At 44.8% G+C, this 19,479-nt stretch overlaps 1 protein-coding gene across 1 annotated transcript; it reads right to left on the bottom strand.

Annotated features, from left to right (window-relative positions):
• Nucleotides 1–830: 830 nt before the first annotated feature.
• TSPAN15 (tetraspanin 15) lies at nucleotides 831–17,305 on the bottom strand. Its single transcript, XM_054288429.1, has 8 exons — nucleotides 17,184–17,305; nucleotides 12,758–12,943; nucleotides 10,944–11,018; nucleotides 8,662–8,757; nucleotides 7,145–7,261; nucleotides 4,831–4,878; nucleotides 3,411–3,527; nucleotides 831–974 (listed from the first exon to the last, which is right to left on the bottom strand). The coding sequence occupies exons 1-8, from the start codon at nucleotides 17,277–17,279 to the stop codon at nucleotides 831–833; spliced, it is 879 nt and encodes a 292-aa protein (XP_054144404.1). The 5' UTR covers nucleotides 17,280–17,305.
• Between the last annotated feature and the right edge of the window lie 2,174 nt (nucleotides 17,306–19,479).

Raw genomic sequence — 19,479 nt, forward strand, 5'->3', positions numbered from 1 at the left:
CCCTAAAAACCATCAGCAACACACAGGAACTGGGTGAATCCTTTTTTTTGCTCCTGGAAATGCACGAAGTTTGCTCAGAAATTCTTGGTGAAGGCAGGGAGTTAAGCAGCAAATGCTGAGTTTTGAAGAAAGCAGGAAAAAAAATGTCCAGGACAAGAAAATAAAAACAAAAAAACCCCCAGTAACAAAAAGCATCAAAGAGACATCATTTTATAAACAAAACCCACGTGCTCCTTTTTTTTTTTTTTTAAGAAAAAACGACTCATTGGTTTTATTTCAACAGTAAATTTTAGAAACATCTCGACATACAAGAACTCCAAAAAAATATAAAGTCATAAATCACCTAGTTAATTTACTGAAGGGGAAAAATACAGTACATCCAAGACTCAAACATCTTGTAAGTTTGTACAAAAGCCACACAGTAATAAACTGCATTAAAAAATAGATCAAGCATTACCTGACTGATTTGACACTGGCATTTTGAAAGGCACTGAGCAATGAAAGCGATCAGCATCACATCCTATTGTCAGTAAATTCATCGTGATTAGCATAAAACCCCACTATCAAACACAGCTTTCACCTTCCCCGTGTGGATCAGCAAGAAATCTCTCTGGAGGGAGCAAGGAACAAAGCTGGGGAAGCACAAACACTCAAATCTGACATCCGGGGATGCAAAGAGAGTTCTGGAAATGGCAGTTCCCTGGCTGTGTCGGCTCCCGGCCATCACCCAGAGGAAGCGGTGCCCCTCTCTGTGTGCCGGCTGTCCCCAGCGCTGGCTGCTGGCCGCCCCAGCAGCGCGGTGTGCCCAGCTGGGTGCGCCTGGCTCCCCATCAGCCCGGGTAGCACATGCAGCAGCCAGCCCCGGCCCGCTCGGCGGCAGGAGCAGCCCCGAAGAGGCTCTGGCCCAGCTTGTGCTCCGCGATGATGTCCTCCACCCTGGTCACGTACAGCAGCGTCAGCAGCACGCCCAGGAACTGCCAGGGAACCAAAAAGGGATTGCTGCGTCACGCATGGCGTCAACTTGGGATTTACAGCTTTGCGTCATTTGAGAAGACAATTTTCGCTATTGTTGGTTTTTCACGCATTTAATTTTTTGTGTTATGGTTTTATATTGGGTTCGTTGTATATAGAGATCATTTGTATATAGGTATTTTAATGTAATACTTCTTAGGATTTGTGTTTACAGTTGTGAGGGTTAGGGTTTTTATTATTTTTTGGTTGATGACGTCACAGACATGTTTTATGGAAAATCCTTTCCTTAGGATTTTTCCTCCTGAGAAGCTGAGAAGCCTCAGGAACAGAATGTAAACAATGGTTATCTGCTGCTGTGGAATGCAACAGGTGCATCTGGGATTGGTCTCATGTGGTTGTTTCTGATTAATGGCCAATCACAGTCAGCTGGCTCGGACTCACAGAGTCACAAACTTTTGTTATCATTCCTTTCCTTTCCTTGCAAGCCTTCCGATGAAATCCTTTCTTCTATTCTTTTAGAATAATTTTAACATAATATATATCATAAAATAATAAATCAGCCTTCTGAAGCATGGAGTCAGATCCTCGTCTCTTCCCTCATCCTCAGATCCCTGTGAGCACCACCACATACATGGCACTAAGTTTGGATTTATAGTATTTACATTATTTGAGAAGATAATTTTCACTATCGTCATTTTTTTAAAGCGGTAAATTTTTTGTGTTATGGTTTTTTATTGGGTTTGTTGTATACATAGATTGTTTCTATGTAGGTATTTTTGTGTTATACTTTTTAGTATCTGTGTTTAGAGGTTGTGAGGGTTAGCTTTTTTTATTGTTTTTTGGCTGATGATGGTGGGATGTCACAGACATGTTTTATGGAAAAATCCTTTCCTTAGGATTTTTCCTCCTGAGAAGCTGAGAAGCCTCAGGAACAAAATGCAAACAATGGTTATCTGCTGCTGTGGAATGCAACAGGTGCATCTGGGATTGGTCTCATGTGGTTGTTTCTGATTAATGGCCAATCACAGTCAGCTGGCTCGGACTCACAGAGTCACAAACTTTTGTTATCATTCCTTTCCTTTCCTTGCAAGCCTTCTGATGGAATCCTTCCTTCTATTCTTTTAGTATAGTTTTAATATAATATATATCATAAAATAATAAATCAGCCTTCTGAAACATGGGGTCAGATCCTCATCTCTTCCCTCATCCTGGGACTCCTGTGAACACCACCACATACATGGTATTAAGTTTGGATTTATAGTCTTTACATTATTTAAGAAGTTATTTTATTTTTATTGTTATTTTTTAAGGGTTAAATATTTTGGTTTATGGTTTTTTTATTGGGTTTGTTGTATATAGAAATTGTTTGTATACAGGTATTTTCATGTAATGCATTTTAGAATTTCTGTTTAGAGGTTGTGAGGGTTAGCTCTTTTTATTATTTCTTGGTTGATGATGGTGAGAGAGAGCAGAAATTTTCCAGAGCAGAAATCCATTTTGATTTAAGTGAAATGCACATCTTTGAGTTAAGTCTATAGTTTGAAAGCACAGCTGTTTAGTCTAACTGCCTGTTCTCATAAAAAGCCTAAACTCAGAAAAACTACTTCAGCCAAAATAGAGATAAAGAGAGGAAGACAGAGAGACAGAGAGGCTGCTGTGAGAACAGGTGAACCTGACCTAGGAATTCTTTCTGATAAAGAAGAATTAGCAGCAAATATCACGCAAAATTTGTAAAAATGAATATGTAAAAACCTATTGTGAAATTGCATGCATATGGGTTTGAGAGAGAGATTTTAAAAAATCCAGATTTCCTAGAGGTGCACATGTCTTTTAGGGAGAGGAATCTCCACATGCATCCAGTGCTGTAATAAACATACCAGCTTTACAACTTTCACCCAGTTGTGGAGTTTTATTTATCTCCACAAAACAATGGGATTATGTGACAGGGATTTTAAATATTTTATTATTGTTTAAAATTGTAGCTTTGTTTGTAGTATTTTAAAGATGGACTAATTAACTAATTATGGATTTATTAGGTTTTTGAGTATAATTTTTTTTTATCACTTACGTTAAATTCAAAATTCAACAGGATTTCACATACTGACAAATGAGATTTTTGATCCAAATGCCAGAATGCCACCCCAGCTTATCAGTTACATTAAATTCAAAAAGAAAACCATGATTATGGTCAAATGGGATTTCACATACTGACAAATGAGATGTTTGATTCAAATGCCAGAATGCCACTTCAGCTTATCAGTTACATTAAATTCAAAAAGAAAAGTATGAATATGGTCAAATGAGATGTCACATTCTGACAAATGATTCAAATGCCAGAATGCCACCCCAGCTTATCAGCTACATTAAATTTGAAAATAAATTTATGAATATGGTGAAATGGGATTCCACATCCCCACAACCCAGATGCTCCCCCTTACCTGGGGCAGCAGGATGCCCAGCAGCACCCCAGCCATGATGCTGTAGTTGTCCAGGAACCAGATGAGCACGGCGTTGGTGCAGCCGCGGACGTGGATGACGTGCTGAACGCTCAAGCGCTGCAAAACGCCAGGGGCAGGGGGGCTCAGCGGGAGCTGCACTGCTGGGACATGCTGGTGGCACCTCAAAACTCTGGGAGCCAGATGTGGTGTGCCCTCCCACCTCCTTAAACCCACCGAGTTGAACCAAAACCTCATCAGTAGCTCTTCCATCTGTTGTTGAGCTGCTCCACTCCTCAACAAACCACTCTATTTCTTAAAAGTTATTCTACATCCAAATAAGTAACGTCATTGTCTTAAACCTGTTTGTTGCAGCTATTTTTCAGCAAGAAATGCACCCAATCCTCGTCTAAGACCACTTGGAAAGCAGAGAGGTCCCTCTTTAGCTTCCATCTCTGCTCCCAAGTTGAAAACGCATTAGTGGAAAAACATAAATTGTTTGCAAAAAGACCCTAAAAAGGACAGGAACAAGAGGATTTGGGATTCAGTCCTGCAAGCTGTGCTGCTCCCTGACTCCAGCCCATAATATAAAAGCACTTGAGGCTGCAGAGGGCCCTAAGCAGTGAATGGGGTGAGGTTAAGCAGGAGCTGGAGTGCTCTGTCGGAGCCTGGCTGCAGCGTTCAGGTGATTAAGCCACAAATCAATGAACCTGAATGAAGACAAGCTGCATTTAAAGATAACCAGTAATCCCAAAAACCAACAGCCCGGGCTGGCATTGTGCTCCAAGTGCCTCAAACGAGCTGGGGAGAGGAGATTTCCAGAGCAGCCCCTGCCCTGCCTCCTCGCAGCAGTGCAGAACTCAGGGCAGATCCAATTACCCATTTCCCTTCCTAATCACCCTGCAATTACTGCCTTGAGCTGGCAGCCCCTCCTCGGGAGTCTCTGGGCTGTTCCCAAAGGGGAAGGGTGAAGGAGGAGGCAGCCAGGGAAATCCCAATGCTCCTCCGGGTGTGCCACCTTAAAATAAAACACCTACTCCTGGGGTATACAATACTTAAAAACACCTTTTATCAATGCCAATTTTTCTCAGTGAGAAACTTTGGTTGTTAAGTACTGAAAGCTTTCCCCAGCTCAAGTCACTGCTACAAATTTTGAAAGCAGCTTTTTGAGCAATAATTGTGCAATTAGCTTGGGGAAGTTGTCAGCAAACAAGGAATCGAGGAAAATTAAAAGAAGGGAAGATACAAAAATCAAACAAGATGAGGTTTTTCTCACATATGGAAATTACTCCAGGAAAAAAGAACCATTTAAATTGCCAATTTAACTGCCTGGCAGACGAAAGCACACAGAAAACACTTTTATAACAGACAAAACAAGAAGCAGCACCCTCTGCCATGCCAGGGTGGGCAGTGGCTACGTTACCTCTTGGTCAATGGTTTTGTATCCACACATAGTGTTGATAATGTCTGTCTGAAGAGAAAACAACAAATATGAACTGCAGCAGGAAACTAAAACCACAGAAATATTATTTTTACCCTGTGTTCACCCAGCTCATAGAAAAGCAACGACAGGGTTATTTCCCAGCCCAACAGTCAGATTTAGTCAGAGCTCCACATGATTTTAGAGCAATGAGTATTGTCAGTGTGTCACTGACAATTTGAGCCATTGCTATCCAACAAAAGCAGGGTGGCACCAGCATCCAAACCAGGCTGTGACAGAGCTGTGTGACACAGCTGCTTCCACAGAATGAACAGCTGGATTTCCTTTTAGAGCCTCAAGAACTTAACACACCTTATTACTAAAACCAGGGGTTAACACAGCCTTCGTGCCAAACTGATGACAAATTCAAGCTCAGAAATATTTTCAGTTCAAAATAACTTCCAACACTATGAATGCTGTCTACAACACTAAATTCATTAAAATATCCATACAATACCATCATATACACGAATATAACACTCATATGTTTAAAATGAGCTAAAATGAGACTCAGTGCTTGCATTCACCACACTTTCTGCAGCCATGTAATGCCTTCTGTGGGTTCCAAGGCTCTACCTTGAAAGCCTGGAAAAGCCAACCTGGAAATCATGAAAACAAAAATCATCCAGGACGCCGTGCCATAAGCAAATGCACACGGGGAGAGAAATGCATTGGAAACAGAGGATTGTAAGCATTTGGGACTAATTTCTATCTGCTCCACTAGTGTAAGTGTTTAATAAACAATTTGACATGAAGATAGCTCCTTTAGAGCCCAGCACTGGCTGCTGTTAGCAGGAGGCTTTCACAGAGGATCAGAAGCCAGGCACCCACATGAGCTGGAGTTTTCCATGACTACAAAGCCCATGAGTAATCACAAACCATATCTGCAGCTTTCCAGGACAGAAACCAGCCTGTATTTGGAAGGATTTGTCAAACACAGCAAGATTGATGCACCTTCTGGCTGCTTTTTCCTGGGGCAGCCACGCACAGCCCTGGTGCTGGCTCCACACAGGGCTCAGCACCAGCATCTCCTGCTCAGAGCCACCAGCCCTCACCATGCAGGGACCACACCTCCATCTGGGGCTTCTCCTGCCTTCCTTTAACTTCCCTGAGCTTCACACTTCATGGGATGCACGCAGCTAATCCTCCCTTCCCCAGCTGGCAGTGAACAGACTCCCTGTTTTTCCCTGGACAAGTTTTTATTTCAGCGCTTTCGCCTTTTCCTGAAGGCAAAATCCTGAGTTGTTCTGCTCCATCCAGCTGCAGGTTCTTTCTCTCAAAGCATCACTGTTCAGCTTTGGTTTGTGAAAATAAATCAAAGCTCATCACAGATTTAAACAGACCCATTCCCACACACCAAAAATGAGTGTGCACACGGAATAAACACCTTCCTGTGCTAGACATTCCTCAGCAACACCCAGCAGGATTACTGACACAACCACGGCATATGTTTTTCCCTTTTTTTTAAATTAAACAGCCATGCTCAAGGCAGATGTTGAAAGGGCAGCCCAAATGAGGCAGCAGCAGAATATCCATCATGAAGTCTGCTCTTACACACACCAAATCTCTTTATCCCATGATCAGACTGGAGACCAAACCCCAGAGAGGCAGGGGCTGCCTGTACTGGAGTCGTTGAGGAATTGTTCTTTATCAAATTCAGCATTACATGCATCCCTCAAATGAAGGGCAGTGAACTACAGAATTAATTAAAACACATTTGCATGAAGATCAACCCCTGCTCCTGGTGCCTCAGTTCATCACAGACTGAGAAACTGGTCCAGCCTCCAGGGTTTTACAGGCAGGTGGTTTTCAAGGATAGGTTGGGACAAAACTGTGCCCAAAGCATGCCCTCACCCTGAGGTCACATTTTTGGGTTATTCTGGAGATGACAAGGTCGTTCTGAGTGGTTTTCAATCCACTCTGACCCCCCAGCCATGGAAGCCACCAGGTCCCAGGCTGCCTGGCAAAGCTGGAGCAGCAAACCCTGGAGAAAACACCAACAAAAGTGAATTTTAAGCAGCTCTGGTTCAGGTGAGCCACGAGATTAGTGGAGCTCCCAACATCCCTGTTGGGATCCTCTGGGAGGTGGGTCAGTGAAATGGACCACAGCCAACAGATCTAATCCATTATTTCCTCCCTTTCAAGCTGTCAAGCCCCACAGATCCATCAGGGGAGCAAAGGACCCATTTTCCTTCATTTCTTCCCCAGATTTCCTGAAATCAGCTTCTTTTTGGGTGAACAAAGCGCCAGGACTCACCTTGTTCCTGATGCAGCAAGTGTAGGGCACCCCACAAGCCAGTGGTCCTGGAGCCTCACAGTTGTGGTACACGTTCTGGGACCAATCTCTATAATCCTCCCCACCACAGCACTTGAACTGGAGAGAAAAACAAATATAAAATTTAAAAAAGTCACAAAACTCAATGATCTTTAAGGCCTTCTCCAACATAAACGGTTCTGTGATTCCAAAAGGAAAAGGAAAACAAAATTTCTACCTTAAACTCCTTGAAAACAAAGTGAGAATAAAGCAATTTTAAAATCCCTGAGCTACCAAAAAATTCTATTTCCAGATCTGGCCATCATTCAGCAGTGCTTTTACATTGACCTGCAATCTACCTCTGCAGTTGTTTTAAGGGTTCCAATCACATTTCCAACTGTATCCAAACGACAAAAGAATTGCTCCAAGGCATAAATTCATCTCACCAAAACATTGTGGGTGTAATATAGAAGAACTGAAAGCTGGCAAACAAGTACTCTAAGTTTACACCGACTTAATATAAATATTCCCTGTATAATTTAAACCAAGGGGAAAGGAGGAGCTCATTTAATCACTAACATGAACACAGCCATCATTTTGGGCAGTGCATGGAAAATTTAAAGCATCATGAAGCCTAATGACAAAATTTCCTCAGGATGCTCTGCTTCTGACAGACTTTCCATGCTAACTTTGTTTTCCAAAGCAGGCTGCCATCTCCATAACGATGTCCTAGAACATATGGAGCACTTCCTAAGTCAATTTTTTAAATTACCATTACTTGGCATGGTCACAGACATCTCACATGGGCCCTGACATCACCTTGCTGAACACTTGTTGCTTCTTCTACAGCCTCTGAGCTGCAAGGCAGAGCTCCTCAATAACCCAATAAACATTTCAGCAGATCAGCCTCATTAAAAAATAACATTAAAAAAGGCTGTGAGTCAGCGCCACGTGCCATTAAGTAATGCCCAGCTGGGCTCAGCACAGCTTCTGGATTTTAATGACAGGTAAATGCTCTTCCAGTGGTGTTTCCCACAGCTCTGTGCATGCCCTCGAGCAGCCACACAACTGTGGCACCCTAAATGCCACCTCATTTCTCTTTATTTCTCTTTTTCCAGTGCCTCCTGTCACCAAGATGCTTCTCAACCTCCTGCACCAGCCAGCAGAAGCACTGAGTGCCAGGCATGGCTGGAATTTACGCTGAATTCACCTCAATCCAGCTGTGGGGCCTCTATAAACCTACAGGTTTGTGGGATCTGACCCTGAGCATTAGAATTGCACCTGCCAAGGCAAAAGCTGCATTTTGGGCCTCTCTTTTTGCAATGATGTGAGAGGGTTTTAAATTTTAAAACCATTTAAATGGTTTTAAATCCAGCTGGAATGCTGCAGGAGCCCTGACCTCAGCAGCAGCACCAAAAGAGATGACAGACAAAATCTCTTCCCCCTCATCAGTAACAACCTGATTGGCACACCACTGGAAAAACTCAAAATTAGTCCAAGGGGAAAACAAAACAACAAACCTGCTTTTGAACAGAATCCATGATGTTCTTGAAGTCTAAATCATCATAGTAATTCTCAATTCCTCTTCTAATGTTATCATTCAGAAATTTGATTGTCTAGAAAGCAAAAGGAAAACAAGATCCATGGGTTGCACAATGGGCACATGGGCTGGAACAGAGTTAGAAGAGCAGCTTAAAGTGACAAGTGTAACCAATGTCACCACCTTCCAGGAATTTTATTTTCCATGAATTTTCCACTAATTTGATTTTCCAAAGAGTCCATAATTGCCAGATAGAGAGCTTTGCTCCAGATGGAGTGGAAAAAAAGGTGTGTTTGTATGTTTTACAGTGGTTGTTTTGAGAAATACAGCAGTGTGGCGACAGCAGATGTAAAATGGTGTCTCCTCAGCATGGCATACTAAAATTAAATCAACAAAGTGTTTTTAAAGTTCAGAAGATAAGAGAAAAGGAAAAAAAAAAAAGATAATTTAGTTTGCAAGATCCAGCACAATCTCAGCACAGCAAAACCAGGGACTAATCACTACCAGAATGTAACAACTTTCCTTTCAATCCAGCTGCTGAAATGACAAAGTTAAAGCCTTGCAGGTCAGAAAACCTGAAATACACCCACTCATCTTCTCAGCATTACAAACTGCAACACCCACAAACAAAAAGGATTATCACATCAGTGATGAGAAATAATACAGGACCCTCCTAGCTGGTCAAAAACCTCATTTAGAATCTACAGATTTGAAAAGGAAGTGGAGAAAGAAATGGGGAAAATGCACATGACATGCAAAACAAACAGGACATACATAGAGGCTACCACAGTAAGCTTCCATAAATACTTTCTTGTTCTCCCCACACTAGCCCAAACTTCTCCACTAACCTTGAAAAACAAGGGAAGAAAGCTGTCCCTAAGTGTAGCTGTCCTGCTACAAATCAAACCATAGACATCTAGTCTTTGCCATAGTGAATACATTTATGTTTTAAAGCATTTCTAACTGAATAGTTCTGCTGCTTTCTGTGCAGAAAAATCAAGGGTTGAAAACAGCTATAGCATGCTTGTCAATGATGGAGTCTCCTGTATAAATCTGTTATCTTGCTTATGGATGTGGGCAGGGAAGGGCTGTCCTTTCACTGAGGCAAAACATTTGGGCCATTAAAAAACAATAGCCTCCAAATCCGTCTGGAAACGTCCCAAATCAGCAGCCAGACCCAGGTGGCCAAACAGAAGAAAGCATTTTGTCCTCCACCAAGAGCTGGAAACTCATCCTGCCTGTATTGCACATTTGTAGCCACCAGATTTCCTCCAAGCTCCTTAACCTGGAATTCCTCTCCAGAATGGTGGCAAACCCCATGGCTGAGCCCTGAAAATCATTTCCTTATCTCTTCCACAACCACTCCTCCCTGGGAGGGGAACACCTGCTGATAAGAGGCCATTGAATGTCACTGCGTGGCTGATAAGAACTATAACATCCCATTGGGAGATGTGAGCCCACAGGGAGGAGCCAAGCATTGCTACCTGGATATAATCTGGAGATTCTGGAACACCAGCCAAGCATTCCTGCCTGGGTATAATCTGGAGATTCTGGAGCACCAGCCAAGCATTCCTACCTGGATATAATCTGGAGATTCTGGAGCACCAGCCAAGCATTCCTGCCTGGGTATAATCTGGAGATTCTGGAACACCAGCCAAGCATTCCTGCCTGGATATAATCTGGAGATTCTGGAGCACCAGCCAAGCGTTCCTGCCTGGATATAATCTGGAGATTCTGGAACACCAGCCAAGCATTCCTGCCTGGATATAATCTGGAGATTCTGGAACACCAGCACGGCTTCTCCACGGGATTCCCCAGAGGAACAGCAGCTGTCTCTCCTTCCACTGGATCTTCAGAGGAAGAATACATCCTTCTCTACAGGATCCCCTTGCTCCAACAGAACCACCCCTGACACTGCAGGAGGGCTGCAGTCACATTTCCAATGGGACTGCCACCAACACCCTGACCCACAGGGTGTCAGGTTGGGTTCTGACTCTGTCAGCATTATCCTAGTGTACTGCATTGTTTATTTTATCCTTTTATTTTCTTCCCTATTAAAGAACTGTTATTACTGCTCCCATATTTTTGCCTGAGAGCCCCTTAATTTAAAATTTATAACAATTCTGAGGAAGGGAGGGTTTACATTCTCCATTTCAGGAGAGGCTCCTGCCTTCCTTAGCAGGCACCTGTTTTTCCAAGCCAAGCCAGCAGCTGTTGTTTAGCAGAGCTCAATCCTGCCAGCACCTGAAGCAAGCAGCTCACCTGGTTCCTGAAGATCAGGGCCACCACTCCACCTGTCAGCTCAATCAGCAGGCAGATTCCAAGGATGTACATGAACTGCAGGAAAACAAGTGCAAGTGAGTCATTAGCCAGAACTCCAATTACTCTTGCAATTAGTTCCTTCGAGCCCAGCATTCTATTGCCAATAGACTTGGCTTTCAGCATGGCATTTTAAAGGAAAACACAAAATTGTGGGTTTGCTCTTATGAAACTGTCAATGTCAGGAGAAAGCCTTTTTTCCTCACTTAAATTATTCTGGGTTTTGCCCAATTGGCAAGCACATTATTTTTCTGCTCTGAACGGACTCAAAACCATTAGATGAAATTATCCTGCCAAGATTCTCCTTTCCACACCAGCATCCCAGAGAAGCACATTGATGGGCTGATGCAAACCCCACCACGCTTCATGTTTTTATGTTTGCTTCCTACAAAACCAGTACTCACCTGTTGGCTTTCAATTAGTGGATAAAGCAGCAGCACACCTTAAGATAATCCAAACCACCTTCTTCTACACTGCCAGTGCTAAATCAAAGCAAAATTCCAGGCTTAGTAGCTTTTAACGTGTTGCTTCCCACATTTATTTGCCTGTGTATGTGCATGTGCTCACAAGTGCACTCACAACCACGTGTGCATCCATGACTGCCCATCAAAGCACGTGCAAAATGTGAAAAATATTTAAAAAAACACACTGCACTGTGAGAGAGCTGCTGCATGCCAGTATTTGAAATGTTTTTCCAACCCTTCAGGCATAAAAGACAGGTGTTGGGTGAATTTAGGTCTGCTGTGTAACAATGAGCTGCATCAGGAGCGAAGTTTCCAGATCCCTTGTCTGAAAATAATCCCTCATGCTCTCCCCTGAAAGCTGCTTTAGCTCCTGTGTGCTCAGGGTCAGGAATTCACCAGACAGGTGTCTTTTCTCCTGCTAAATCAGGAATCTGCCTGGGAAGCTGGCATCAGGGACTGCTTTGTTCAGTGCCCAGCTGGGTTTGCCTCCAGGATGGGAACAGAAAATGTTCCTGGCATCCAACACACTACCATGCTCAGTGGGGAAGAAGCCTGAGGAGGGGCTCTCAGTAAAATTCCAGTATAACTTCAAAATCCATGGTTATTTCTGGCCTTGCCCTCCGTAACAAACCAGGAATTTAGCATTTTGTTAGACTGCACTGATGTGACAAGGCCAGGCTGGGTCAGGTTTGGAGCAGCCTGGTCCGGTGGAAGGTGACCCTGCTCACTGCAAGGGGCTCAGACCAGGTGGCCTTTAAAAGGTCCCTTCCAGCCCAAACCCTGTGTGATTCTGTGCAGGTGGAAATGAAGTTTGCACTCCTTCATTTTAATTACTCACATGTGCAGCTTCCATCTGCAACCACAGGAATTTCCCTAAAATCCACCTTTCCAGAGGCACTGGGGAGAAAAACCCTGTCCCTGTTATTTCACCCTCTGAAAGCTGCAGGTCTCACTCTGAACACACATTTCTGCATCTCCCCTCTGCACTGCACTGCCCAGGGAGGACAGGCAGACTCTGGCCACTGAGGCAGGGCTTTTCCCCTGAGCTGCTTCCTGACACCCAGCATCAACAGGCACGTCAGCAGCTGAGTTTGCACAAGTGACTGATAATATCTCACATTCCTGCTCGTTTTCCATAACACCTGAACTGAGAGTCAATTAAAACTTTTAAAAAAGAAACCTCATTAAAATATTTTTCAGTGCAGGCATAATTCTGGGTGTGAATTCAGAGTACAGTGGAAAGCAAAAGCAACAAGCCTCAGAAACTAGGAATAAAAATTTTCCAACACTTACTGCTTGCAGGAGGCATAAATTGTCTCTCAGAGAAGCCAGTACACCCACAAAGGACACCAGGAACATTACAATGCCCAGAAGTATTAAAATAATTGCTGGAGCTAGAAAGGCACTTTCTAGAGTTTTGTACTTCTGTCTTTCAATTTCTGCATAAATCCCAACGGCGAGGACGAGGGCTCCGATCACCTGGAAGAGAAACAGATTATTTAACATCAATAACATGTTGTTTTTTCTGCCAGTAAACACAGAGATGACAGGCTGTGAGTACACAGCAACCTGCTACTGCTCACTTCAGGATTCATTACAAACAATGAAACATCCAAAGCAGAAGTTTGGATTAAAAACAAAATTAAAAACCCTCAAAGACTAAAGAAGAAAAAGAGCTGAGTTGGAAAAAAAATGAAAGTTGTTCACTTCAAAAATATATTTCATCATGTTTTAACATTCTGGTAGTTAAACTAATCAAAATATACTTCACTGGCTGAAATGTAATTTATTACTCATCTGAGATCACATATATTACATATATGAGCAACTGCCATGGCATTAATGACTCTCCTTTCTGTGTTTGTCTGTCCTTCTCTCTGTGTGTATAAATATACAGAAATATTTATGTGCTTCTAACAGAACCAGTTTCCAGGCTGGTCTGCAAACAGCCTGTCTGTCCCTTCATAGTAACTCCTAGCTGTATTTGGGCTCAGTAAATACAGTCAGATATTTCCTATACCTCCACTCCTGCTGCCAGCAGGAGAAAGGCACCAGATTAAAAACTAAAAAAAAAAAAAAAAAACAAAACCAAAAAACAAACAGCCAAGTTTGAAATTATATCACTTCCTTGAGCAATTACCAGATTAAGCTGACAAGTGAAATAGGAAGGGACAAATTTCATTTAACAAGGTAAAGACATTTCAATCAAAATAATCAGATAAGTCTAAAACATTTGGTAATAGGAAGGGACATATTTCCTTTAACAAGGTAAAGATATTTCAATCAAAATAATTAGTTAAGTCTAAATCATGTGGTATTAAAACTGCAGCGTGCTGCAAATCACTTTGAATTATGCTGAATTAATTAAAATTAAAAATATCCCACAATAGTTAATTACAAAAATTGCAGTGGAAAAACTTTGCTGCCGGCTCCAGCAGCCAGACACACCATCAGGGAAGGGACCAGACACAAATCAATAATCCTGGCAATGTGATAAACAACACTCCCCTCTCCTGCCCTGACATTGCCACAGGAAACACGAGTCTGCTCTCTGCACAACAAGGCTTCTTAATTATACCTCTTAATTTTTAATTTCACTTCTTCGTTTGGGATGTGACACAGTACATCCCACACAAAGGGCCACAGGGACTCACAGTGTGAGTTACCAGCTCGTGAGCCAAACAGCTGAAATACTTTTTTAATTATGGGATAGCTTAAAATAAATAGAAACTTACTGGAAGTTCCTGATTTTCTGTGGAAATGAATAATGCCACCAAAGGACAATATGTAGAGAATGCCACCACTTTGTCATTTTAGGACAGAAAATTCTCAGAAGGCTTCACCCATAAAAAGGAAATATGCTGAAGCTATTTAAAAAGCAACTTAAAATCTGAGCAAATTGAGAGTAACCCCAAAACCAAATTCTCCTGCAAACACTGAAGTGCCATTACCAGCAAAAACTCTTCCCTGGTAGAGCCCTTGTTTCAAAAGTAAAAAAAATAAACACTGGATGGAAACCACAGGTTTTAAAGCTTGATGGGGATTATCAGAATTTCAACAAGAGTGCTGTTTCAAGATTGGAACTTTTTACTGAAATGTCTTTTTCTTAACCACAGTTTTCTCATCAAAGCATTAAATTTCAGGGGGAATTTTGACTAAAAGGTCCCTGGGAGTAAAATACAAGATACTTCCTACTTTTAGAACTTAAGATACATAAATACATATAGCATCTTTATATAGACATATCCTCATCCATTTTCACTTCCATCTGTGCTCCCACACCCTCCTAAATGAAAGATTTATGCTTTCATTATCTTCTATTTTCTCAAGCATTTAATAAAATTATTTTTAAGCTTTAACATAGTCAAACCAAGAGCAGCATTCAGTGGTGGCAAGGAGCTGTGCAAACCCAGCATCCATCCCATCCTGGGCCCTGACTCACACCAAGTGAGCATCCTCCAGCAAACACCAGGGGATTTCTCTCTGGGGCTTCTGCACACACACGAGCTGCTTTCCCAAGAGAAAGGAGAAGAATTCATTCATTAGCAGAAGCTTTAACCCTGTGTTTGCAGTTCTTCCTCTTAAATAAAGCTCAGCTTCTGTTTAAAACGCTGGGTTTTGTTTCAGCTGGGCAAGAAACTTACATGACAACCCCATTCACCCCAAATTACATCACAGCCCCATTCACCCCAAATTGCATTACAGCCCCATTCACCTTAAATTACATGAGTCCCATTCACCCCAAATTGCATCACAGCCCCATTCACCCCAATTTACATTACAGCCCCATTTTGGGGCATCTGAAGAGTTACAGTGACAGCAGTTTTAAAAAAGCCCAGGGTGACAGGGGAACCCACAAGGTCTGTAGCAAACATCCCCCCCGGCAATCCCAGCAATGCTTTAGTTTCCTTTCTGCTTTGGATAAGGCTGGTATTTAATTCCTGGGGCTTTAAAGCCATCCTGGGGACTCAGATCTGGGACTTCATCACCCACGAGGTACCAGAGGAACTGCATCAGCAGGGAGGGAACCGAATGAACTCAGCATCCAGCAGGAGAAACCCCAAACAGCAGCACAACACCGAAAACCACCCAACGCTCAAGAAAGCCAACGCTCCCACAGCTTTACTTCCATTTACACTGATTAACGAGAAAAAACCCAAACCAACAGAGTCAGCAGTGCTGAGAAGAGAAGTGACATTTCCAGCTGATGAGATCCGCTTGGCTGAGCCGCAACAAAAGGAGATGCCGCGGGCGATGCCCACACGCCTCACACAGCACCAGCAGGATGATGCCCACCACCAGCCACCCCAAAACACCCCCTGTCATGCCCATCCCTCCTTCCCCCCCTGCCAGCCCCATCCTCCCCCCTCCCAGAGCAAACCATCGCCCCCAGCCAACAAATGGAAGCTCTGGTTTATAAACCAGGGCAGAGCATTGAAAATCCAGAGCCAGCGACTACAAAGAGTAAATAAAACCCTTGGGCTGCCTGAAAGAGGCTTTGTGCTCCGGGGATGGATTCAGAAGGGCCCTTTCTGTGCCCGCAGAGGAATGTTTACATCCCACCAGCCACGGCCCTGCTGCCGACTGAAAATGCAGGGCAGACAACGAGCACGGACCTCTGCATGGACATGCTGCAAAAAGGGGTCTGGAAAATAATACAAAATTAAATAAATAAATTCGAATTTCCCTTTTCCTGAAACTCACAACGGCAGAATAGCTGTGGAGGAACACAGGGAGCATCAGGAGTCTAAACCCAAGGGTTGGTTTGTCTGCTAAGACAGACAAAAGATATCCGAGATCCCAAACCGCCTGAATTGCACCCAAACTCTCTGCATTTCAGTCTTTGTTCATTAAAGCCCAGGGTGAATCTGACACTCTCTATCAAACCTAGTGGATCTAAGCCTCTTCTCCCACGCAGCAAAGCAAAAAAAAAAATCCTCATGCTCCCAGCTGGTAAACACCATGTCAGACAAAAACAGACCAGCCAAACCAGAACTCGAGCAGCGCTTCAAGTGAAAAAGCCAGATAGAAAAATCCCTGCCTGAGCACCTCTGACACCAGCACCACCTGGAGCCAGCATCTTCCAGTATCCCAGAGCCTGAAAAAGGCACCTGTAAAAATCAAAGAAAGAGGAAGAGAGAGAGAAAAAGAGAAAAGAGGGAGAGAGGGAGGGAGGGAGGGAAGGAAGGAAGGAAGGAAAAAAAGAAAGAGAAAGAGAGAAAAGAAAGAAAGGAAGGAAGAGAGAGAAAGAAAGACCCACTTGCTAAGGGCTCCTTCAGCCCGGGGGTGCCTGCTGTGGATTTACCACACCTCAGAACTCAGTGCCCACAGTCTGGTCCCATCACCTGGGACTCTCTGCCTTCACCTGGATGAGGACAGAAGTGCCACCCACCTGTGTCTGTCCAGCCTGGCAGCCTCACCCTGCCGAGCACAGGACATCCCCACACAGCGGGGAGGGACGCTGTGGGCAAAGGCTCCGTGCGGGCAAAGGCTCCGTGCGGGCAAAGGCTCCGTGCGGGCAAAGGCTCCATTGCCCACCCGCCCCTCAGGCAGAGCCGCGTTCCCAGCGCACCCGAACCCTCTCCACCTGCCAAACTCCCAACCCATCCGCCAGAACCAGTCCGTCCGTCCCTCGGCAGGGTGTCACGGCCACGGTGTGACACTCCCGGGTGTGACAGCCGCGGAACACCCCCGCACTGCCGGAGAGGCCCCTGCTCACCCAGAAGGTGGTGGAGTAGGTGATGAGGCTCAGCTTGAGGCACAGGTACGAGAGCCGCCCGCAGTACCGCGCCTGCTCCGGGTCCCCCGCCGCCATCCTCCGCGGCACCTGCCGGGCCCGCCGCCGCCCCTCAGCGGCCCTCCGCCCCTGCCGGGCCCTCCACCCTTTCCCGGGCCTGCCGCCCCTCAGCGGCCCTCCCCCTGCCGGGCCCGAGGGCCGCCCCGACGGGCGGGCCCCGCCAGCGCTTCCGGCACCGGGAGCGACAGCGGGAGCGGCTGGAGCGGAACGCGGGAGCGGCTGCGGAGCTGCGCCTTCGCCTGTCGTCTTTTTTTTTTTTTTTCTTTTTTTTCCTCTTTTCTTTTCTTTTTCTTTTTCTTTTTCTTTTTCTCCTCTCCTCTCCTCTCCTCTCCTCCCTTTCTTTCCCTTCTCTCGGCGAGCAGACACCCGGCCGCTCTCTCTCTCTCTCTCTCTCAGGCTTATCCTCGCAGCAGAACCAGATCCGGCTGCTCCCACAGGAATCTGGCAGCACTACCCGCATCCCCAGAGCTCTGCCATGCCCATTGGAACAGCCGGGACAAAAATCCGCCCCCGGGAAGGCTTTTTTGCTGGAGCATCCCAAAACTGGCAGAGCAGACTCCGTGCTCCGGGGTCCATTGGCAGGATCCCTGCTCCCTTTGCCAGCACGAGGAAGCGTTCCAGGGCATGTCCCCCTCTCCGTGTCATCCAGGCCGTTGCACATGCAGGGAGGGTCAGGTGTGACCGTGTTCACAGGGATTCTTGGATGAGGGAAGAGACGAGGATCTGACTCCATGTTACAGAAGCCTGTAAAAATTTATTATTTTTTTATATATATTACATTAAACTATACTAAAAGAATAGAAGGAAGGATTTCATCAGAAGGCTAGCTAAGAATAGAAAAGCAAGAAGAATAACAAAAGCTTGTGTCTCGGACAGAGCCCGAGCCAGCTGACTGTGATTGGCCATTAATTAGAAACAACCACATGAGACCAATCCCAGATGCACCTGTTGCATTCCACAGCAGCAGATAACCATTGTTTGCATTTTGTTCCTGAGGCCTCCCAGCTTCTCGGGAGAAAAAACCCTAAGGAAAGGGTTTTCCATAAAAGATGCTGTGACAATCAGGTCCTGCCCATAACAACAGCACAGTGCACTGGCCATGGGCTGTGCCTGTGTCCATCCCCATCCCCAGCAGCGCCGAGCTGGATCATGAACTGTGAATTCCATCCCTGCCCCCGAGATGCAATCAGCCCTTTCCAGCCCGCCGTGCTGCTCTCCTGTCCCACAAAGGGCTATTTACCCCCGGGGAGAACAGCCCCATTCAGAGCGGCAGACACTGTCACAGAGTGGGTTGTTTGAGGCTGGCCCGAGCAGAGACGGATGGCATTGAAATCAGTGTCTGCTGTCAGGGGAGATGAAGTGGGGCAGCGTTTATCCCTAAGTCACCCAGCAAAGAGACTGGGAAACCTCTGAGCTGCCTGTGAGAGCTGTGTAAACATTGTCACACATCGTTTCTTTAGGTCGCACAATGCACCAAAGTCTCGTTTCTAAAGGCTAAAAAATGTCCCTGGATAATTCTGTTATAAAAAGTACTATTGCTATTGCCTGCAGTGCTACTACATCCTGCTTCTGGAAACAACACAGCCCAGGAGACTCCCCGCAACAGAACAGCTCTTCACCTCTAATGCTTCTGACAGGAATACAACGTCCTGGAGCAGTCATCCTCCGAAATATCAACAGCCTCGATTTTCAGGGAGATGTTCAAACACCCCTGATGCTCAGCAATGGCATGCAGCTGGGAATCCCATCCCATGGAGCTGCTGGGAATTAGTGTCTGTCACATGGTCCCCATGTCTCAGGGGTGTCATTCATATCCAAGGATGCTCTTGTCACTTAGGCATCTTCCTTGTTTGACTGTTTAATTAAATTAATTGCTCTGGTTTGATTTTTTAACACCTTCCCTTGTCCCTTGTGCTGATTCCTGCGCATAAAATTTCAGGGCACATCCTGCTGGACGGGGAAGCTGAGTAAAGGAGTGTCTCTTTTCCTGTTGTTTTCCCTCAGAACTGAGTCAGTGTATCAAAACAGCTTCCTGTTTTGAACCTGCACGACCAGAACTGGGCAATCACTTTCTTTTCCTGAATCCCAGACTTGGTCTATACAAATGGCAAGATTCCTGGACACAGTTATAGTTAGGCAGCAAATGGTGGTTAAAGATTTTTCCTAAGGGTCCATCAGGATTGGGTTCTCTGCCCCTGAGCCCAGTGCAGCACAGGGC

This window comes from Melozone crissalis, unplaced genomic scaffold, assembly GCF_028551555.1.
Source record: "Melozone crissalis strain CALT ecotype California unplaced genomic scaffold, PUWL_Pcris_2 ptg000062l_1, whole genome shotgun sequence".
In the NCBI taxonomy this organism is placed as follows: Eukaryota; Metazoa; Chordata; class Aves; order Passeriformes; family Passerellidae; genus Melozone; species Melozone crissalis.

What these genes read in the sequence shown, in the direction of transcription:
- TSPAN15 (XM_054288429.1), bottom strand. Translation starts at nt 17,279, where the DNA reads ATGGCGGCGGGGGACCCGGAGCAGGCGCGGTACTGCGGGCGGCTCTCG. An exon ending in ATTTATGCCTCCTGCAAGCA is followed by an intron (nt 11,019 to 12,757) that starts GTAAGTGTTGGA and finishes GTTTTCCTGCAG; the next exon opens with TTCATGTACATCCTTGGAAT. An exon ending in ACAAAACCATTGACCAAGAG is followed by an intron (nt 3,528 to 4,830) that starts GTAACGTAGCCA and finishes GGCGTTTTGCAG; the next exon opens with CGCTTGAGCGTTCAGCACGT.